The sequence below is a fragment of the Amblyomma americanum genome, chromosome 4, assembly GCF_052857255.1.
Source record: "Amblyomma americanum isolate KBUSLIRL-KWMA chromosome 4, ASM5285725v1, whole genome shotgun sequence".
NCBI classification, from domain to species: Eukaryota; Metazoa; Arthropoda; class Arachnida; order Ixodida; family Ixodidae; genus Amblyomma; species Amblyomma americanum.
In genome coordinates, this window is record NC_135500.1 from 85,142,744 (window position 1) to 85,164,929 (window position 22,186).

At 46.3% G+C, this 22,186-nt stretch overlaps 1 protein-coding gene across 1 annotated transcript in view; it reads right to left on the reverse strand.

Moving 5' to 3' along the window:
• Nucleotides 1-4,411: 4,411 nt before the first annotated feature.
• The window catches only part of LOC144130228 (neprilysin-1-like), a 159,800-nt gene continuing 142,025 nt past the window's right edge, over nucleotides 4,412-22,186 (reverse strand). Inside the window, exon 11 of the mRNA XM_077664201.1 lies at nucleotides 4,412-5,729. Coding sequence (XP_077520327.1) covers nucleotides 5,382-5,729 — 348 coding nt within the window. The 3' untranslated portion in view covers nucleotides 4,412-5,381. The remainder of the gene's footprint in view (nucleotides 5,730-22,186) is intronic.

Sequence of the window (22,186 nt, forward strand, 5' to 3'; positions counted from 1 at the left end):
GGAGAGATGAGAAAGAATTATCCCTCATGCACTGTTTCTAACAGCGCAATATTGTCTTGCCACTACAGGACTTGAGCGTACCTGGAGCTCCGTGCGTCGTGTTCACAGGGCAGGAGATTGAAGAGGCCGACTTTCATTATGATAAGGTCGATCGCGAGCTCTTCATGGTGAAGAACGCTGAGGAGGGGCTGGCGGCTGTTTCTCCGGCCTACTGGTTCTTCAATGTCCAATACGACCGGAAGCTCTTCAACACGCTTGTCGTGTTAGAGCGCCTTTTTCTTAGGCTGACACTGAGCACACCAAGAACAGTTGCTACAAATTTTCTAAACAAAGTCGCAAAAAGTGTGCAGTGAAGTATAGGCGAGGTGATTTTCTTGTAAAATGTATTTTTCTGTGATATGTTGTCACATTGTGTTAAATGAGTGTGGGCACCTTACTTTTGGTGCGTGCTTTCTTGTTTGTAATGATGCGTAAGGCATTACTATACATGTTTTCTCACCTGGCATTCTCCCACGACCGCTAAATAATTTTAATTGGATTTCTGTCTCCTGCTGTTTCGGTTCCGTTTTCAACAGCCGAATGAGGACTGTGACATCAGCGTGTGGTTATAGGTGAGGTGAGACATGAAAAAAAAAACAGCAATATGAACACTAGTTCCACATTCATTGTCATTACAGCTCTTGAGGAAGGCTTGCTTCAGCACTGCAGTATACGCTAAAACGAAGCAGCGATATTATGGACGTTTTTCATGCCTCACGTGAGAAAAAAAACTCTTTGACGTCATAGGCATCGTTAAGCTGGTGAAACCAAAACAGCATGACAAAAAAAAATTCGATTATAAATTATTTAGCGGTCGTATGCGAGCATCACATTGTGATTCATATGTGGTAGTGTTTTCCGCATGATTTAGAGAACAAAAAATGCCATGAAAATTGGGCGTGTGTACTTCTTTAAGTGTTTTATTGGTGTTTATAATAAATTTACTCTGCTATACCAGAATAATAGCCTGCACTCTCATACGCATATAAACAAGGCTCCTTGTGCCGCACATGCCTCAAATGAGAAAAATGTGGCTAGGTGTGGCGTAATATGCATTTTCTGCCTTTGTTGTGAAGGATGTATATGTTACTATCGAAATGTTCAACATTGTTTTCCGAAATGAATTTTTACTTTGGAGGTATGTCTGGATGGTGACCATGCATATCCAGGACATGCATGTGTGCATGAAGGGGCCTTCGATTGATGCTGCATACATATGCACTGTGATCCCAAAAACGGTTGGTATAGAACATTATGCAATGTCGGACAAGTGACATGTGTCGGTATGACAAAATGCATATTTTTTGTACATATAGTTTCATAAGGTACTATCGGGGATAAAAGTGGTATACTCAACGCAGCGGGAGCCAGGGCAACGGAAAACTGCATCGTAACGCCATCTACAGGCGGAATGTGGGATCGAGACAGCCAATGGGAGCCCTTTATTTTCTGCAGGCATGTCGCTTGACTCGTTTCAATGGTTCGTGCTTCAGCTCACCAAAATTCCGAGCGGTGCCACGGCAGCAGCAATCTGCTGGCCCTCTTTTCATTTTGTGCCTTCTTTTTCTCCACGCGTGTCCGAGATGTGGTTCGAGAGCCGGTGCGCTGCTGCGGCGCCGCTCGGCATTTAGGCGAGCTGAAGCACGAAACATTGAAACGAGTCAAGCGACATGCCTGCAGATAATAAAGGGCTCCCATCGGCTGTTTCGATCCCAGATGCCGCCTGTAGATGGCGTTACGATGCAGTTTTTCGTTGCTCCGGGTCCCGCTGCCTGGAGTATGCCACTTTTGTCGCAGATAGTACATAAGCCCAAATATCAGTTACCAGCAGCTGCCTCTCAACCAGAACTGTCTGTAGTTCGACTATTCTACATATATGGACACATTTGCTGTCGTGCATCAATCCTAGCCTTTTGGTGCTTCGGTGAACCAATGCGGAGCACTTTTCCAACACCCATTTTGAAGGCTGTTATGGTTAAATTAGAACCCTTTACGAAGACTGCAAACTTTACACCCTTTAGAATTCCATGCTGTACACCCCTTTTTAAGAGTTCCGACCTCTGCACGATTTCTCAGCACCCTTTTTCAAGCACCCAATTGGGTTTAAAGGGTGTTAGTCTGTGGACAAATTGATTTTCACCTTAAGGGTGAGAAATTTAGTGTGTATAGTGCTTCTAGAAGCAGTGTATACACTGCTGGTTTCGGCGTAAAAAATATATATTTTTCACCTTGCCGTCGTCAGAAACCGCAGATGAGAGTAGAATGTCAACACAGGCGTAAAAACACGAAGTCTGCGCGCACGTACGAAAGACGGCGCACGCGTTCGCACAAATGACCGTCCCTATAATATCGGTGTGCTCTCGTTTCCTCGTCTGTCCCTCTGCTCCCGTGTCCTGTCTGTCTTCCCTGTCATCTGCCCCTGTCGTGTCGTCTGAGGTGTTTTGTCTGTCCACGCTACCCGCGCGCACGTCTACGCTGTTAGCGTCAAGACGAAAATGGCCGAAAAACTAATCCATAACGCACTTTCTGAGGTCAGATTTCGCCCAGTGCCTGCACTTCATGATTGTTTTTTTCTCTGTGGGGCTGCTGGTGCAGTAAGCGATCACGGCGGACGCCCCTCCCATGTTTCCGATAAACTGCCGCACCGGATACGTAAACTGAAGCCGCTACCGCAAAACACGAACCATGAACGCCTCTCCAGCGGCTTTTGAGCGTTGCCGGAGCCGCGAAGTGTCCATGCAGCGCTCCCTCGCTGCTCGCCCACATGCGATGCTTGTCGGGCCGTTGTCCAGCCGCCGGCAAGGTCGTGCACATGCTCACCATGTTTGCAGCCAAGAACATGGCGGACATGTACACCGCTCGCACCCGAATGACACAAGATGGCGTGTGCTCGGGCAGCGCAGGGTTTGCGCCGAGCCATACGGGGACAGAGGGCCCCACATCCCCTGTCAAGGCAAGTGGCTTATAGTGAATTTATTCTTGATGCGGTTTCTTGAAGCACACGATGGCTGTGACACATAAAGGGTTTTCAGGTTATGTGAGACATGAACAAAAGTGAAAGTTTTTGTTAGTCACACATTTTTTACACACATGCGAAACCACAGGTGGGCTTGAAGGGCAGTGTCCAGCAGCGGAGGGCTTCATTCAGGTGCAACTAACAGGAAGTGCTCAAAAGTACATGATGAAAAGCACAACGGAAAAAAACATTTGTATCCGTGAAAAATGCTAAATGTAATCTATTTTCTGGCATTCAATGAAAATGTTGGATCTGGCAGTCTGTTCGCTGATAAGTAACTTTATTTTACTGCAAAGCTTGAGCCAGCCTGCTTCAAAAGCTGAAATGATAAAATACACGTCAGCAGTTATTTTGCTGTTTTATTCATGCCGCACGCGATTTAAATTACTTTTCGATATTGCAACTAGTGCTCGGTTGATGAAACCTAAATTGAAACAGCGTGAGACAAGAAATCCAGTTATAAATTATTTAGCATTTGAGGCGAATTCCACATTGTGATCCGCATTCGAACGCTTCACGCACCGCGCGAGCCGAGAAAAGAACGCTCCCGAGCATTCCACAAGGCGAGTGCGGGTGTAAGCACATCTCAACGCAGGGGCAAGGAACTGTTCGTCCCACGACCTTGGCGATGTGGGGCGTGCGGAGGAAGATTTTCGAGAGAATTATAGCCCTCTCAAGAAGACAGGAGAGGGAGACGTGTCTTCTGTGACGCCTTCTCTCTTTTAGCGCCTTTGCCCAATTTTGGGATTTCCGAACTAGGTTATTTAAGAGCCTGTTGAATCTTGTTATGCGGGTCTAAGCCAGGCTTCGCGCAGTGATTCAGATGGGCCCCGGCTTTCGGCAAGTCGTGTAGAGCGATCTTGGAACTCGACTGTACTTTTGTGATAGCTTTGGTAGCTGAGGGGTTCGTTGTCACGCTTAGAGTAGCGATTGAGACAGGCCCCGGCTTTCGGTAAGCCGCGTAGGACGGCCCAAAAGTCGGCCTTGAGAGAACTATTTTACAAACAAAAGGTTCACTCTGAATTCTGTAGCTAAATAATCATGTCAAGCTAAAAAAAATATATTTTATTCTTCTCAGAGTTCAGGCGTTTCCACACATATAAGTTAACAATATCTTTTGGGCAATATTAGTAGTTAGCAGTGTCGGATTATTTTCCATGTGGACAAGCTGTCTCTTCAAAACTCCAGGCAGAGTCAAGTTTTCTCTCCGGAGCATTTAGATGCACACAAGTGGCACGCTAGGCACCTCAGAGCTTTTTTTTTTGCCTCGTGTGTTTTCATGAATACACGTTCTCTTATTGCTGGAAATTTACTGACATAGTAACATTTATGATACTTAAAACATGTACTGAAATCTGTGACTGTGGGAAAATTATCACGACACACATAACAGGGGTCAGGTACGCCGTAGGCCATTCCAGCAGTAAACAAGCATGGGTTGCAAGTACCAAGCAGGCAGACAGCGGCAGCATCTGCAGCAGCGCTAATACTGCTACAAACCTGCGAAAACGTATGTGGAACGTTATAAAGGGATATTATTCTGTGCAGCCGTTGCCGGTGAATACCTAGTTATGCCTGAGATTAGGTTTTGTCAGGTCTGCCTTGCGTAGGCAGCTCGATGTTCAGAAGGTGATGTGTTGCGTTGTCAACGGGTCGTTATGCTTACACAGGGTCTCTTGGACTTGTCGTTATCTTCGCTATGTGAATCGCCCATTCAAATAGAAATAACAACGAAAACTACCGAAAAACAAATTTTAGCCATTTTCCAGGCCACAGCTTGAAGCCACATGCTGAGCTATATTCTAATTCGACAGCGTTAAAGGCCCCCTTTACACAAAAAATTCGGTGTCGGCGTTGTCACAGTTGTGAGTGAAAAATCACGGGCATGATTCAGTCAGGTGGTCTCCAAAGGGCAACCTATGGGGCAGGTGGGTCACCTAGATCGCATGACCTGGCGGCGTCCTCGCGGCTTGCCCACAGCGGTAGGTGGTGGTTAAAATAATAAATTGTCAGGCAGGAATAGCAAGCTGGGCAGCACAAGGCCCACCACTGGGAGCGTCTGCCATCGCAGGGCCATAGCTTAACCGCTTCACCACTGGACCAGGAGTGGTATGCGGACTCGCAAGGATCTATGAATGCAAAGTCGAGAACGACCAATTACGCAATTAAGGGCGTTAACCCACTAAAGCTATCGCGTGTACCCTCCAATATTTTTAATGCTGCCTCTAAAGAGGAGAACAATTATTTCTTTGTGCAGGTCTGCAACGCGCAAATAAGTGCAGAGCAGAGTAACACCTGAAGCGGGCACCCCATGAAGCCGAAGAGGTCACCAGTATGAACATTTCTGAGAAGGGTTCATGAAGGCAGTGTCCCCACACCCGAATGCCTTGGCAAACCGGGGGTTGTTCATGAGAGGCACCATGCAGCGCCCTGGACCGATCGCGTACCGCCCAGTCTGAGCCTTGTTCTGGATGTCGCAGAGCGAAGCACAGAAGGACACAAAGAACGCCTGCTCAGGACTGAGCATGGCGTTGTCATTCGGGACGCCCATGTTTCGTTCGGTTGGAGGGAGTGCGTCGAAGGCGTCATTCGCTATGATCAGCCCGACCAAGTCGGCCATGTTCTCAGAGTCCAAGAAGTCGTCAAGAACGGCTTGTCGCCTTGGCGGGTCTATCTGCGGCAGTCACAGACACCAGGGCACTCTATTAGAACGAGCATCTTCGGCGAGCGTCGGCGTGATCAAACAGGACTGCGAGCCTTACAAAGCGTATATCACATAACAATCGTTTCAGGGTGCTCGAGAAGTACACCGGGCCAGTTCTTCAACAGTATCACGCGACCATGAGAGCGCGGGCTTGCCAGCGTCTTATCAGGATACGGAGCTGTGAAACAAGTGCGAAAAGCTGAACTAAATGGCAAGCGTTTATTTGCGCTTGCTTCGCCGCTCTGCGCTATGGTAAGCAGGGGGATTGATGGTCGCGCGATGCTGTTAAACAATTGTCCTGGTGTGCACTATATGGTGCAATGCTACAGGCAGGCCATGAAAAGCTATGGGGAACTTGCGCTGAAGTTTGCGGTGCCGATTGCAGCGTCATAACACACCGCCTAGCGAGAAGAGCAAGCAGTTTTGGGTAGTACTCTTAGTACTTTTCCGCGCCACCTTCAAGCGCTTATTGGCGTGAGCCTCCTCGCTCTGTCGAAGGTGCACGTGCCGCGCGTCAGCTATCTTAGCTACGCCGAGAGAACCCAGGCAATGAATGCTGGCAGCCAAACGCGGGTATCTAATCGCGCAGAATGTTTTCTCGCGTTCAGCGGCCCAAGCGGCTGACAAAAGCAGTTTTGAGTCACCGAATGGAACAATTGCAGTGCCAGCTTGGCAGCGCTGGTTCCCCATAGGACCGGATTAATCGTACTTGCACTATGTTATCTCTGGCCGTGGGAAAAGACCAATGGAAATGAATATTGGTCAAACGTTTAGGGGAATCCCCCTGGTGGGAATGAATATTGAGCTTTCACCGCCTGGAAAAACATAGCAGGAGGATTGTACACGGCTACTGGTTTTCTGGCTTCGTGCGAATGAGAACCGAGAAAAGGTCAAGGTAAAATACATTAGCGAAAGTCTATAGCGTATTAAACGGGTCGTTTCAGAACATTAAATCTAAAGCTTCTACAACCAGTTCCGGTTGATCATCTTGAATTTCTGCGCATGATCAGTTGGTAAGGGTACGATAAAATACGCTGTACGCAGTGCACATTATCTCAAATTTCCCCTTCACATTAAAAGCCGGTGAAAATAATTCAGGGCTAAATAGTGAATAGTGTGGCATTTGGCAGGTTTGTATAAAATTTGGAAAACAAAAGAAATGGCACGGAAAACCCTGAACAAACACACGCGCTCATGTATGCCTCTTTCCTGTCCTCTTTAATCGCTCAATTTCTTTTTACTAATTAGGCCAGGTAAAATGCTCATACAGTGAAATTAGTTTCACAGCACAATGAAATCAGCCAGTCACAATGAGGACGTTCTTGTGACGAAACGGAAAGAGAGGAGCCGAGGGATGCCAGTTCTTCCACCTCACGAACCAGCATAATGAACTGCTCACCTTGCTAAGCTGACATTCGGCACTTTAGAAGAAGAAGAAGAAGACTTTATTTCCACCATGTGCAGTACACAGATGGAGGACGACGGAAAAAAGCCGTCAATAGGCGGCTTGACGAGTCCGTCGCCCCACTTAATGAGCAGCGTTTGGTCAACAGCAATCAATTCATACAGTCAAACAAAAGAAAATGAAAACACTTGATCAGTGCAGAACAGAAGCAAAACAGAGTGGTCCGAAAAATGAAATCCCAGGATAAGTAAAATCAGTTATTCATCCTCAGTAAACATAGAGCGAAGCTTAGCAGCGGAGCAAATATATAAATCAAAGTTAGTAGACAGATAATGGTTTAACAGTGATGGTAAAGAATAACATAGGCGTTCCATTCCAGAGTTCAAACGGGGTGCAACGATTTTCCAACATTCTTCATGTCTTGTAGCATAATATTGTTCATTCTTTTCTAAATATGCCAGAGTACCAAGGTCATGTATGTTATATCTTACTTCATATTTAAATCTAGTACTCAGACGGTAGATATATAGTTTATGAGCCGTAATGACATGCGCTCTATGAAAAAAACCTGCAGTTGTTGCATTATAACCGGCGTTGTACACATGACGTAGGTATCGCTTCTGCATGACATAAATTTTTTGTAGGTTAGAGAATGTAGTTGTACCCCAGACAAGTTGGCAATAGTTAACATGTGAATAAAAGAGTGAATTATAAACCAATAGTTTAAGTTTTGTAGAAAGAATGTATCTGAGACGACCAATTACTCCAGTTATCCGAGCTAAATTTGTCACTAGTAAATTCACATGAGTTTCCCAGGACATGTGAGCAGTAAATGTCCCACCAAGGCTTTTGAAATGGTCAACAATGTCAACAGGACGAGAGTTAAAAATAATATCGGCATGAGGAAGGAGTGGCTTATTCTTTGTCCGAAAGATAACGGCTTTTGTTTTATTTGTGTTAATTGTCATAGAATTATAGGACGACCATTGTTGTAGTTGAACTATTGTGTCATTGCAACTAGAGATAAGTTGATCGATATTATTACCAGAGAAAAATATGCTAGTATCGTCTGCGTATATGATGAATTTGGCATCCTGGTTAACATTAACAATGTCATTTATATAAAGGTTAAAGAGCAAAGGCCCCAATATGCTACCTTGTGGGACACCACAAGCCAGTGGTAGGACTTGTGATCGAGAGTTATTAATTTGGACTACTTGTCGCCGGTGGGACAAATATGACCGTAGTAAATGTAACGCACATCCACGTACACCATAAATATCCAACTTATTCAATAAAACTTCTTGATTGACCAAGTCAAAAGCCTTGGAGAAGTCAACAAATAAGCCAACCACGATTTTCTTGTTCTCAAATTGTGTTAAAATATATTCTTTTTGGTGAAGCAAGACTAATTCAGTTCACATATTCTTCCGGAAACCAAATTGGTAAGGTGTTAATACATTGGAGGTTTCGATGAAATTCAAAACCCTGCAATGAATTATTTTCTCGAAAACCTTTGAAAAAATCGGCAATACAGATACAGGCCGATAATTGCCCAATTCGTTTCGATTCCCCTTTTTAAAGAGCACTACTACTTTGGCAACCTGTAACTTTACTGGGAATATAGACGTAGTATATTTCTATTCAAGGCTTTAGTAACGCATCGAAAGCAGGTTTAATTAAGGCCTGAATGCGACTTCCGAAAAAATTATCGCGGACATTTAAGAAATTTTCACGCGAGTAATGCGAAAGCATATCAGTTTTATACTATTTCTATTTATATTCCATTCTAATTCAATTTCAAGTCTATTATGACTCTGTTCGTCATTCCTTTGTAGTTGCCGAAATCTGTAGTACTGAATATAACTGGTTAACATGTTCTATTTTCCTGCCTTTCATGGCCTCACACCGTTTTGAACAATCGAGTCTTGTAACGCCGCCTATTTTTGTGTGAAGCTCGGATTTTGTTTCGATGAGCAATCGATTGTCTTCCCTTTGCTAACAACACTGCCGGGAAAAACGGTTGCGGAGCGGCGCTCGAGCTAACTAGGCCGACATTTCGTGCTTCTGCTTTGTTCAAGCTGGGGCCGGTCTGCTGCTCCTTGTCTGTCCCAAGTGACATGGAAAGAAACGACTCGCCTGTGCTTCAGGTTGTAGCCGACACTTTCCTGGCTCTACCATCCGCGGGGCGTCCCTGGTTTCGCTGCAAGTGCTTCCGTCGGAACAATCAATGCGGGGTTTAAGGCGCAACCCACCTTACATGAGCAAAATTCAGTGCGCAAGGAGAGGTGTTCGATCTGATATAGACTGCGTTTCGTGCCACTTCGTTCAGGTCTGTAATTCCGCCTTAATCTATGCCAATCGCGCTCCACAGCCAGTGCTCAATGCACTGGTTCCAGTTGAGATCTGGTGAATTCAAAAACAATCCTTCTTCCCAGTTGCTGGACACACAAAAAATTGGCGGTGGTTTAGCTCTGCTAAAACCTGGGGTGACGCGATAGGCAAAGCTGGCCGAGTGGAACTTGCTCAGTTCAATTGCAAAGTCAGTCTTTCTCCGCTCTGCTTCTCTGGGCGCTCCATCTTCATCTCAATTACATGGCGCATGCGCACAGCAGTGGCAGGAACACTAGGTTTCGCCGACGCGCCGCGCTGCCGGCAGCAGCAGCTGCTCCGCGCCACGTGGCTGGTCACGGGACCAACCACGTGATCAGCCACGGCGCCGCCGCCGCCGCAGCTGCTCCAAACAACGTGACCAACCACGTGACAGCATGGCGGCGCAGCCACAGGGTGGCTGCGAAGCCGCCGCCGCGCTGAAGGCTCGAAATGCTACCGTAATGCAGCTATCGCTACAAAAATGGAGGTCGCAGATTTTGGCGGCCGTAATGAAATAGTTCACCTCCTAAGATTTATCGCTCATGGGCATGATGATTTGATTAGCGTTGTTAATAATACTTATGTTGCCCACCAATCTTTTGCATGTAAAGGGGTCGAAATGAGCGAATTTCTTTGAAAAGTGGAGGTTAGGAGTGCATATTTTGTTGTTTTCAAACATCATTAGCAACTAGCTGAATAAACAGAGGAGAACAATTAGCAATATGGATAAGATGGTTAAAGTAGCCGAAAAGTTCTACACAAATCGATACAGTGCCCAATGTAATGAACATTTTAATGAGAGAGGCATATGCGCACAGCAATCGCACATCCCGCCAATAAAGAAAAAATTTCTGAGGGCACTTAAGTCTGCTTACCTGCAGAAATGCGAAAGCATGGAACTTTCTAGAAGGCGGGTTTTTTCATGACGCCAGTACGCGTTTTATTTGTTTTTATTGTTTCCATTTTATAACAATTTTTTTTATTTTTTAACTTCCGTCTATTGTTATATTTATTTATTTGTATTATTTTGTGTTTTAATATTCTACCATTTTTAATCTTTATGTTTATATTTTTATTTCTCTTGACATGTTTCTGCCTTTTATTTTTATCTGAATCACTTTTATTTATTGTTTTTATTGTTTTCTTTTTAATATTATTTATTTCGGTTTTGATGACGTCATTTGATTCTCAGGTGAGGCGGACACTTCCTGCGGACATTGATTATGCAAGTACGGCTTTCGCATAAAATGTAAAGCCTAAGGAGCAATGCAGGGGAAAGCAGCTGGTGAGGATCAGGTAACAGTAGATCTATTGAAGAACGGAAGGCAGATTGTGCTAGAAAATCTCGCAAACTTGTATACCCAGTGCCTTACGACCTAAGCGCTCCAGAAGCTTAGAAGAACGCTAATGTTATCTTAATTCATAAGGAAAGAGAAGTCAAGGATTTGCAAAACTACAGAAATATCAGTTTATTGTCCTTTGCTTACCGGGCATTTACTAAGGCAATCACTAATAGAGTCGGGACAACCTTAGACTCCATTGAACGAAATGATGAGGCGGAATTTCATTAAGGATACTCGACAATACACCATACTTACAATATCTTTGAGGTGATAGAGAAATGCGTAGAATACAACCAACCACTACACATAGCTTTCGTCGATTAAGAGAAAGCATTTGACTTAGTGAGAACCTCTGCAGTCATGCAGGCATTGCGTAATCAGGTTCTGCAAGAGTCTTATGTGAAAATACTGGAAGATATCTATAACCGTTGCACAGCTCAAATAGTTCTCCATAAAGTCAGCAAAGATATTCCTTTCAGGAATGATGCCAGGACACAATCTCGCTAACGCTATCTATCGCCAGTTTACAGGAGGTATTCAGAGACCTGGATTCTTAATAGCTGGGGCTAATAGTTGATTGCGAATACCTCAATAATCTGCGATTCTCTGAAGGCATTGCTTTGCTAAGTTAGTCAAGATTTGCAGAGAATAACTGGTTTGGGGGGAAAGGAAATGGCCCAGTATCTGTCTCATATATCGTCGGACGCGACATTCGCAAAGAACGGTGGGTCTAAAAATTAATACGCAAAAAAAACCAAAGTAACGTTGAGCACTCTCGCACGTGAACAGGAGATAACAATTGGTATCGAGGTTCGGAAGTGGTAAGGTAATACGTCTACTGAGGACAGGTAGTGACCGCTGACACGGATCATGAGAGGGAAATAACTAGAAGAATATTAATGGGGTGGAGCGCATATTGCCGGTTATCTCAAATTATGAATGACAGTTTACCAATATCACCCAAGATAAATTTATACAACAGCTGCATCTTACCGGTCCTCACCTATGGGGCCGGAACGTGGTGGCTACCGAAAAGGGTTCCGCTGAAATAAGGAGAACGCAGCGAGTTATGGAAAGAATAAAAAATTCAGGGGAGCACTTCGCCGACATAAACTGCGGTGAGGCGAAAGCCCTTAGCGCGGTTCTGCTTGTGTCGCTTATGTGTGGTGAAGATGCTGATTAAAGACCACAATGAGCGTTTAGGCGGCATCCTTACAGATCGGCGTTCAGGAGGCGTTTGGCAACATTGCCTGGGGAGCGCTCCTCTCGAAGGATGGTGGCGCCACTCAATTACGTCATACGCTCATCAGCCACACGGCTTAACGGCTTAATCATTTTCTCGGTGGTGTCAACAGACTTGTCACGATTGATCGCGGCTGCACGCAACTGCTTGCCCATTGTTTCAGACTGTTGTAGTTGCTTCGGTGCCTTATATCGATGACTTCATCAGTTTGATAGACAGCTATAGTGTGGCACGTTTCTGCGAACATGCCCGTTGGTGGTTCATGAGCCTATGAAGGGTTTCACCTTAATATGTTAGGTGTTACGCTAAGAGACCGGAAGCGGGCAGAGTGGGTAAGGGAACAAACGTTAGCTAATCACATCTTAGTCGAAATCAAGAAGACGAAATGTGCTTGGACAGGGCATGTAATGCGAAGGCAAGGTAACCGTTGGTCATTAACGGCAACGGAATCGACTCCAGGAGAAGGGAAGCATACCAGGCGGTGGGAGAAATTTAGGCGGGCGGATGAGATTAAGAAGTTTTCGGGGTTTACGGGGCTGCTGCTGGCAAAGGGCAGGGTTTATTCAAGAGACATGGGAGAAGCCTTTGCCCTGCAGTGGGTGCAGTCAGACTTATGATGATGATCAAGAAACAATAGCTGGTGCTCTTAAGGGAGGCGATAGCCTATATTCCTGTCTCGACGACCCTAAGGACCGGAATGATCATTGCATGTAACCACCTTGGTTACCATTGCAACCACTGGATTATGAATTGCGCCATAACGCATAACGCTTAGAGCCGGAGCCTGCAAAAGTTTCTTGAGAATAGGCTCAACGGCCTACTTCACCTCATTGTCAGTTTCTTCTTATGTGGTTAAATAATGGCAGAAGTTTCAAGACTGATTTATTTTCTTCTCTAGAAATGATTCCCCAAAACATATGTTGGTGCTAGGGTGCCTCGATGCCTGCTCGCCGCGCCGCCGTTCAGGGTGGTGACAGCCTTTGTACCGCGCCGCGCCGCCGTTCGGCAGACGCGCCGCCATTTTGGTTCGACGTTGCTGCCCGTTGCACGTGTCTCCCGTGCGGTCGACGAGTTGGTGAGGCGGCATTTTCGTGCTCTCGTGAGCAACCGACATTGAAAACATTTTCGCACACGCTCTTGCAGTGTAACAGTATTCTTATCGTTCACCCTTGGGTGGGTGAACAAGATAAGAGAATGACGGGCTGCTGCGTTCCGCTGTGCACCGGCTCATGGGAAAAAGGACTGCGGACTTTTCGGTTTCCCCGAGACCCTTAGAGAAGAAAGAAGTGTGAGGCTCAAGTGAAGCGGGAGAAGTGGAAAGCGACTGACACATCTAAGATATGCGAGGTATGTGATCGAAGCTTCCTTGTGCCTCGGAGTTTGATAGGGAAGTTGTCTAAGTTGGTCGGCCGTCGTTTAATGCGTAGCATTTCTTCTTCATACGTGACGTGTACAGATTGTGTCCGCGGTGGCTGTGCAGCCTATGTTTAGTATACAGCCGCAAGTGTTATATCGTTGGATAGCTTATGTCCAGTATAACTACGCTGCGCTCATTAGAGGTTTAAAATATTTACTGCTAGGTAATTGTAATTAAATTGCTGTTTACGCTGCATTATTTAGTCATATATTTTTGGAAAGCCTATGTAGGGAGACTTAGGTGCCTTCGGTAGTTTTCCCTTTACTGTTCTGTCTTGTTTGTTTGCAGCTGCAGGTGCGCATGCTTATGTCACTCTACTTAGTGCGCGCAACGTGTCGCGACTCAGTGTACCTTCACTGCGATCCTGATAGCGGTACGTGAATAATCGCGGTGGTATAAGCCGAAAGTTCGATGATGCGAATTTGTTTCAGCATCCCAGTAAATAACCAAAATGTTAGCAGTGATCAGCTCGGTGGTGTCAATATGACACTTTCGTGAATATAAGTGCCTCTGCATGATAGTTCAGAAGAGCCTGTCCCGCTTACTCTGTGTGCTTGTATGTGTGGTCTGCTTGTCTCTAAGATTGCTTCCGTGTTAACATTTTCTAGCGTCACTTTGAGCCTGACCAGTACGAAAATGCCAGACAAGACGGGCGGCGGCTGCTGAAGTCTACTGCAGTTCCGACTCTCTTTGATTTTAGACGTAAGTAATGATTTCTTGTGAGTCACTGGGTTGCTTCCAATTACAAGCGTTATGCGTATTGAATATGAATGCCTTTATTTCTCCATGTAGCGCAACCGAAACGCAGGAAACCTCCTGTGAGGCGACGAAGTTTAGCTGATTCTGCAACTTCAGCTACCGAATCATTTCAGTCGACAGATATTGCCTCACCCGGACCTTCATCTCCCAACGATCAGGAGCTAGACACAGGTGAACTCTGCATCAGCGATAGCACAGAAGAAGAGGAACAAGAGGAGCACTGTGACATCCTGGATGTTGACTCACTGTCAACAAGCGAAATGCGGAAAGCTCTCCAGGACATGCAGAAGAAAAACTCTGAGCTTAAGGAAAGTCTGTCTGTCGCTAAAAAGAAGATGGACTGCTACGAGGCAAGCAGACAAGCTGGAAACAAACGTCACAATGTTGACTGCAAACTTGAAATATCTGAACGAAGACCAGAAGACAGCTCTAGAAAGGCAGGATAGAACATGCCGCACGTGGAGTGCCGACATAGTAAAAAAGGCACTGTGGAAGTACAGGTTATGACCTCCTCATAGAGCAAGGCTACCCCCTGCCATCACTGCGCACACTATGTAGAAGATTGCAGCATCTGTCTTTCAAGCCTGGCGTGCTGCATGAAATATTGTCTGCAATGCAAACAAAAATATCTTCAATGAAAGATATCGAAAAAGATTGCATACTATTTCTTGATGAGATGGAAATCCGGAGTGGGATAGAACTTGACCGTGGCAACGATACTCTGCTTGGAATGATAACATTGCCTTCATCTGACCAGTCAGCAAAGCATGCGCTTGTCTTTATGGTGGGTGGCACAAATATCCGTTGGAAACAAGTAATTGCTTTTCATTACACAGGTGCTTACGTCAGTGGAGATGTGCTCAAGGACTTCGTATTCCACCTTATCAAGCTCTGCACAGACATTGGCCTTCGTGTGCGGTGTGTCACTTCTGACATTGGAAGCTCCAACCTCGCGATGTGGAGGTCACTGAACTTAAGCAGCTGTCGCAACGCTGTTACAGTGTTCAGTGTGCCGCATCCCTTCACAAGCAACGAGACACTACATTTTATGCCAGAACCTGCCCATGTGCTGAAGAACGTGAGGGGACATTTTGTTCGGAAAGATCCGATGCACCTGAGTAGCGAGATAGTTTCACGGTTCAACTTACCGACAACTGAAATAACAGTCGAACACGTTGAGGCTCTTTTGAACTTAGATAGCGATCAGCTACAAGTTGCACCTAATTTAACCCATGTGCATGTGTCCACTGGGCACTTTACAAAAGTGAAAGGAGGAATAGCTGTTCAATTATTTAGAGAGTCGCCTGCAGCTATTCGGTATTATATCGAGCAGCGGCTACTACCACCTGAAGCTGAGACAACTGCGTGGTTTCTTGAACTGATCTCAAAGTGGTACTCCCTGATGACAGCTCGCCACCCAGTTGTGGCTCTTAGCTTCATGAATGAAGAGAAATACAGGGAAGCGATTTCAGTGCTAAACCTCACTGGTGAGGTCATTAATAGCCTAAGCATTGGTGTGAAGAAGGTATGGAAGCCATTCAAGGCAGGTGTTGTTATGTCGACGAATGTTATTTTGCAGCTGCACATTTTTCTCCTGAAGGAATGTGGATACAAGTTTGTATTAACAGGACGGTTTGCACAGGACTGCCTGGAGAACTTATTCTCTGTTATAAGAATGCTGAAACCAGTCCCGAGTCTATATGACGTGAAAAATGCCATAAAGATTCTTTCCGTGAGCCAGTTCTTGAAAGTGCCAAAATCCACCAGTTATGACACTGATGACAGTGAGTACCTCGTAGACATTTTTTCTGCGGAAATTAGGCACGTACAGCAAGAAGTCCCAGTTGACGTAAATGATTTTGATTTTGAAGATCTTGAGCCTCTTTGTCATATTGAAAGCAACATTGTGGCCCGTCTAGCAGGGTTTCTGGTGAGACCACTGCTGTCAACTGTAACTTCTTGTGCTGTGTGCACAAATGCGCTTACTGCAGAAGAAGTAGGAGAGGAACATGCTCTTGTGCAAATGAAGGAATATGTGAGTGGTGGATGGAACCTTACTTACGTTAGTCGTGGAGTACTGAGCCTCGTTGAAAGCTGGGAGAGTGCCTTCAAAAAGTTTTCTGAGGAAAGCGACATATGCCGATTGAAAAGTCCCATGAAAACTTTGAGGCGCATCCTGGAAGAATGTGTACCTCCTTTTTCGGTGCACTGCAGTGACCACCCCACTCTGAACAAAAGACTACTTGAGCGCTTTTTAACGCTGAGGCTGCGCATCTATTTGCGTTGGCTGATGCAGCCTGATGATTCATGTGACGGATATGGCAGCAAGACAGTCGCTGGTGCTAACCTTGAATAAAATTTATTTTGCAAAGTCTATATACATTTTCGCAAGCTACCTGTTTTCTGTATACCTCACTGAGTGCATGAAACGACCGCTGTTATTAAAAACACATTTAAACCTCCGCATTTGCTTTAGAGATATGATTATGCACAGTGCTATTATGCCACCAATACACTAATTGGAAGCTCAAAATTGTAGCTCATGTGTAATCTAGACTCATCGTGTACAGCATCACTGTGAAATAAAAATACGGCCGGGACTCTGTGATATAAGGCCGTGAACTGCTGTTAAACGCCGCAAACGAAACATGTGCTTCAAAGTTTCGAGGGAGCCTACCGACACGTGAACAGAAAAGCGTTGTGTAATTTCACAAACGGTTTTGTCAAAAATTTTTTCCACCGCCCAAACGAAATAATATTGCGACAGTGAAAACTGAATTAACATTCCGACTCGCCAATCGCCTCTCCTCGTAACACCGCAGCGCTCTGCCAACATGACTACTGTGCTTTTTTACAACAGTATATGAGCTCTGCATTTCAGCACGAAAGCATAATTCCACACATGCCAGAAATTTTCAGCTTCCGATGCGATTGGTGAGAATCCTGCCCTCTGCAACGATAGCTCGGCGGGCGCGCGAGGCGCTTCTTCAAACCAAAATGGCGGCGCCGCGGGGCTGTCACCACCCTGAACGGCGGCGCGGCGGGCAGGCATCGAGGCACCCTAGTTGGTGCGTAGGTGTAGCGCCATCTTTTCGACATATTCTCAGCTATTTATGTTGATTGCTGTGGCAGCCGCTAGATGGCAGTACATGTATAAAATTACGTTGTCACTAGTCGTCTGCGCATTCTACTGTGAGTGAATGTGGAGAGAAAAACGTCCACCTCAAACAACATGCAAACAAACTTCTGTGTGAAGCTTGGCCACACAGCCACACAGACGTATGAGCTCCTTCGTGATGCTTACGGCAACGAGACATCGCGGGCGTGAGTGTTCGAGTGGCACAAGAGGTTCGTTGTGGGGAGAATATCGGTGAAAGAAGACACAAGGCAGGGGCGCCCTTCAACCTCACGGAATGAAAGCAACGTAGCTCGGATCAGGACGATCGTACAGCAAGACCGCACCATTACAGTGCGCATGCTATCAGATGCTCTCGACATTTTAAAGACAACATGACACCAAATTTTGCCTGAAAAATTGGAAAAACGAAAGATAAATGCCAGAATTTGGCCGCACTCCCTCCCACAGCACCAGAAGGACTCGCGGGCATCAGTGAGCGCTGAATTGCTCTCCGAGGCAGAGAAGGCTGCTGAGTTCGTCCACAGCAGCATTGCTGAAGACGAAACATGGTGTTTTCAACACGATCTTGAAACAAAGAGCCAGGTCACCGAATGGGGGTCCACAGCTCTCCGGCGTCGAGAAAGGTGTGGCGACAGAAGCCCAAAACAAAGACGATGCTGATAGTTTTTTTTCGATGCTAGAGGTGTCATACATCACGAGTTCGTCCCACAAGGGCAGACGGTGAATAAGGAGTTTCATATCCGCGTGCTCCAACACATGCGTAGTGTACTGCGCGAGGCTGCACACTGATCTCAGCGTGACAAGATTTCTCGCCAAGCACAGCATTGCTGTACTTCCCCATCCACCATACTGGGCTGACCTCTCCCCATGCAATTTTTTCCTGTTTCCTCCTGTGAAGAGAGCTCTAAAAGGTAGTTAGGTAATTGGATGGGGAGTGTGGAGGCCATTCAAGACGCCACAACAAAGAAGCTGTCAGCCTTGCCAAAAGAAGCGTTTTCCAAACTGTTTCTAAGACCTCAAGAAGCGTTAGAAGCTGTGTATAGACTGCAAGGGAGACTATTTCGAAGGGGTGCAGCACAAATTATTTCAATGTTAAATGGAATTTTTAATAGACTTAGTCTCGGAAGTTTACGGACAAAGGTTGCACAAGATGTTTTCGTCTTTTCGAACTTACCCGGAAAAAAAGCCGCTCTCCAATGACCTCATATCTACCTTTGTCATAAACGTTGAGGTGCACAGTCACCGACCAGACGTGATCTGGAGTCTTCTTTACAGCTACAGCGTGTTTTATTTCCTTGTAAAAGATCCGACGAACATATGCAAATCATCGCATTATATACTCTGACAACACCACCATCTGTATTAAAGCCATACCGTCTCTCGACGTGCGAAGCCAAGCTATTCAGGACCATGCTGAGGAAATGCTGTGCGAAGATGCCATCCAGCTTTCAGATCTTATGAACAGCCCGGTCGTTATCGGGAAGAAGGAGCTAACCTCCACTTTTGTGACGGTTACCGCCGACTGAGCAACGTAACGAAGAAAGATGTCTACCCTGTTCTGTATACTAACGATGTTCTGACCCGGCCACCTGTGCGATGCCAAATATTTCTCCTCCAATTACCTGAAGAGCGCGTGTTAGTAAATCGAGGTCGATAAAGGGGCCGTGTAAAGACTGCGTTCATTACGTCCAGCAGCCTTTACGAGTTCAGGGCAACGTCGTTTTGACGTAGTTCTGGTCCAGCATCATTCCAGCGTGCAATAGAAACAGTACTCGAGGGCCTCAAGTGGCGAATTTTTTGTATACTTAGATAAGGTCGTCGTTTTCTTCTCGACGTTGTATGACCATCTAGAAAGGCTTCAGACCGTGCAAGGGGCTCAAGTGTTCAGGGCTCACTCTGAAGCCAGAGAAGTGCAGTTTTGTGTACGAGCAGCTGCTCTTTCAATACCATACCGCAAGCAACGATGCATTACGAACGGACCCACAGAAAACCGTTGTCAACACACAGTTTCTACATCCGACCGACGAAAAAGCTCTGAGCAGATTTTTGGATCAAGGCCCCTATTACTGACGTTTCTAAAAAAACTGAGCCCTGACGCAGGTAACGAAGCCGGATGAGAAATTTATGTGGGAAGCTCCGCGACGTGAAGCGTTCATAGAGACGGAAGCAGCATGCGGCTATGCACCGTTTTGTTCCATAAGCTACAAGGCCGCGAGAGAGTAACAGCGTACGGCAGCCGCTTTTTGTCAAAGGCAGAAGCTGACGACGACGCACGAGTGCGTTGCGATAGTGTGGACCACGTCGTAAATCCGCCCATATACTTGCACGGCAGGCCTTCCTTAGTTGTGACTGACCCTCACGCGCTCTGGTGGCTTGCCAACTTGAAGGACCCGTCTGGCCCCCTCGTTTGAGGGAGCTTACGACTCCAAGAGACTGACGTGACCGTAGTTTACAATTCCGAACGCAAGCACTCTTGCGCCGACTGCCTGCCACGAGTCCCTGTAAATGTGCTGCCGCACCACGACGACGACGCCTTCCTACGACCTATCATCCAGCCCTTGTGCACAGCAGCAACGCTTGGACTCCGACCTAGAGCGCCTCATGGCTAGAGAGCAAAACCCAGACCTAAAGTAGATTGTATTCCTTCTGCGTACATAATAAATTCACTGCTAACGAAACCCCTTACATCACTGTTGTACCTGCAAGTCTTCGCGAATAAGCTTACAGCTTTCACACGACGAGCAGGCAGCAGGTAATTTTGGATTTTCTTACACTATTCGCGGCACTGAAGACAAGTGTTGCTGGCCAGACTATCTATTGATGTGGCACGTTGTGTAAAAACCTGCTGAGATTATAATGAGCGAAATGCTCCCCACGCCACTAGCAGGATTCCTGAACTCTACTGAAACCCCGCCAAAGAGCATGGACCGACTTGGCCCTTTCCAGGAGTCAATATCGTGAAACAATTGAAACAGCTATCGCGAAACAAAAGCACTGCCAAAATTTTTAACGGAGACAAAAGAACATGACTCAATGCGCAACTGACGCAAACCGTCCTCCTCCACAGTTCAATAAGCCACCGGAAGACGACTGCGCACCATCGCAGACCACAGCCACCATAGACCAATGCCGACATGGTTGTCGTCTCTGTCAACACCAACGCAAGACTTGGGACTTGACCTCGTTTTAAGCCATCTTCGCCTACATGACTGCGGTGCAAGAGGCAAGCTAAATCACGCCTTTTGCGCTAGTTCATAGCAAGGATGCCACTACCATGATTTACGCCATTCTGCCCAAATAACCTCAATGCCGATGCCTAATTCAGTGCGGGAAAGAAGCACGGCGCCTGGCATGGCAGCAGATGGAAGACCAGCAGCGCAGCGAAGTCCGACACTACAACCTACGCCAATGCCACTGGGAATACAAGCCAGGTGTCCGTGCATGGATGTGGACGCCAATAGCAGCTGCTAAGTGAAAAGATTCTGCACCTCCAACTCGGCCCATCCAAGATCATTTGCTAACTTCAATAGCTGAAAGGTGGACACATTCGCCTTGAGTGCAATCATATCTCTTCACTCACACTCAAATCTTCGAGTGTGAGTGGGTTGTAGGAGTGGACGCGGGTGTTTGTGCGAGTGGATGGCAGTGTGAGTGGTCTTGAGTGTGAGTGAGTGGATGTGAGTGTGAGTGGGCATGTGTGCGAGTGACTACATAAACGTGAGCGTGAGTGGATGTGATGGTGAAGAGAGTGGCGAGTGGGCACAATTTATCAGTCGATTTGAGTCATCGTGAGCGGCTGTGAGTGGTTGCCAGTAGATGCGAGCGAATGTGAATGACTTCATTAGCGAGTTGATGTTAGTGGCGGGTGGACGTCGAAGTGAAGTTTGTCGCATGCGTTTCGCGCTAACGGTATGTGCTTAGCTATTTACATGTTGCTAGCAGCTGAGGGAAGCAAGTATTCACTGCCGAGGGCAATCGAGGCAGCTTAGGGCATCGTGCCGGTGTTTTGGGGCAACCGAACAAAGTAATCTGCTATCGCGGGAACGGTATTTTTATTGCTCTTCGCTTTACTAGTTCACCGCTGGCATGGGTGCCGGCCCACAGCGGTTGCAATGGGCGCTACGAGTTGTTTCGTGTTCTTTGAAGGAATTTTTCATTCCCACTGCTATAAAGGTAGGTGTCATGCCTCCTACATGGCTCAAACTCATATAGGCAGAGTCCCAATGCTTGCTGGTGAAACAACAACTGTCAGCTTCTCGGCAATAACTAGCGTAAGGTGGGATTTCCAGCACTGCAGTGGACGCTTCGGTTTTTTCTGTCTCCAGGGGTGTGCATTGAGGAGCTCAGGTCTGGCCGTAATTCTTTTATTGGGCAAGGCCCCCGCGAAAAACCTGACTTTCTGGGCCCGCTCTTAAACCGCACAAGCTCGGCTCAAGCCCGGGAACGACGCGAAAACCAAGCGCGCTTTTCGGTATCGCCAGAGGTTCTTGTTTCTATCATGTACCTACATTATCACTGCGTCGCAAAACAAGCATGTGTTTTTGTTATTTCTATGCATAGCATCGGACATGGTGATGCTTTGACGGTAAGGTTAAAGCTGAAGCGGTAGTATTTAACGTTTTATTCTGCTCAAGAACTGATTGTTTCGTGCCGATGGTGATGAAACCTTCCGGCAATTTCCGGCACTTGATATTAAGTGGCAGCCAGATTTGACGCGCCCTTTTCAATTGGTTGAACGTACATTTCGT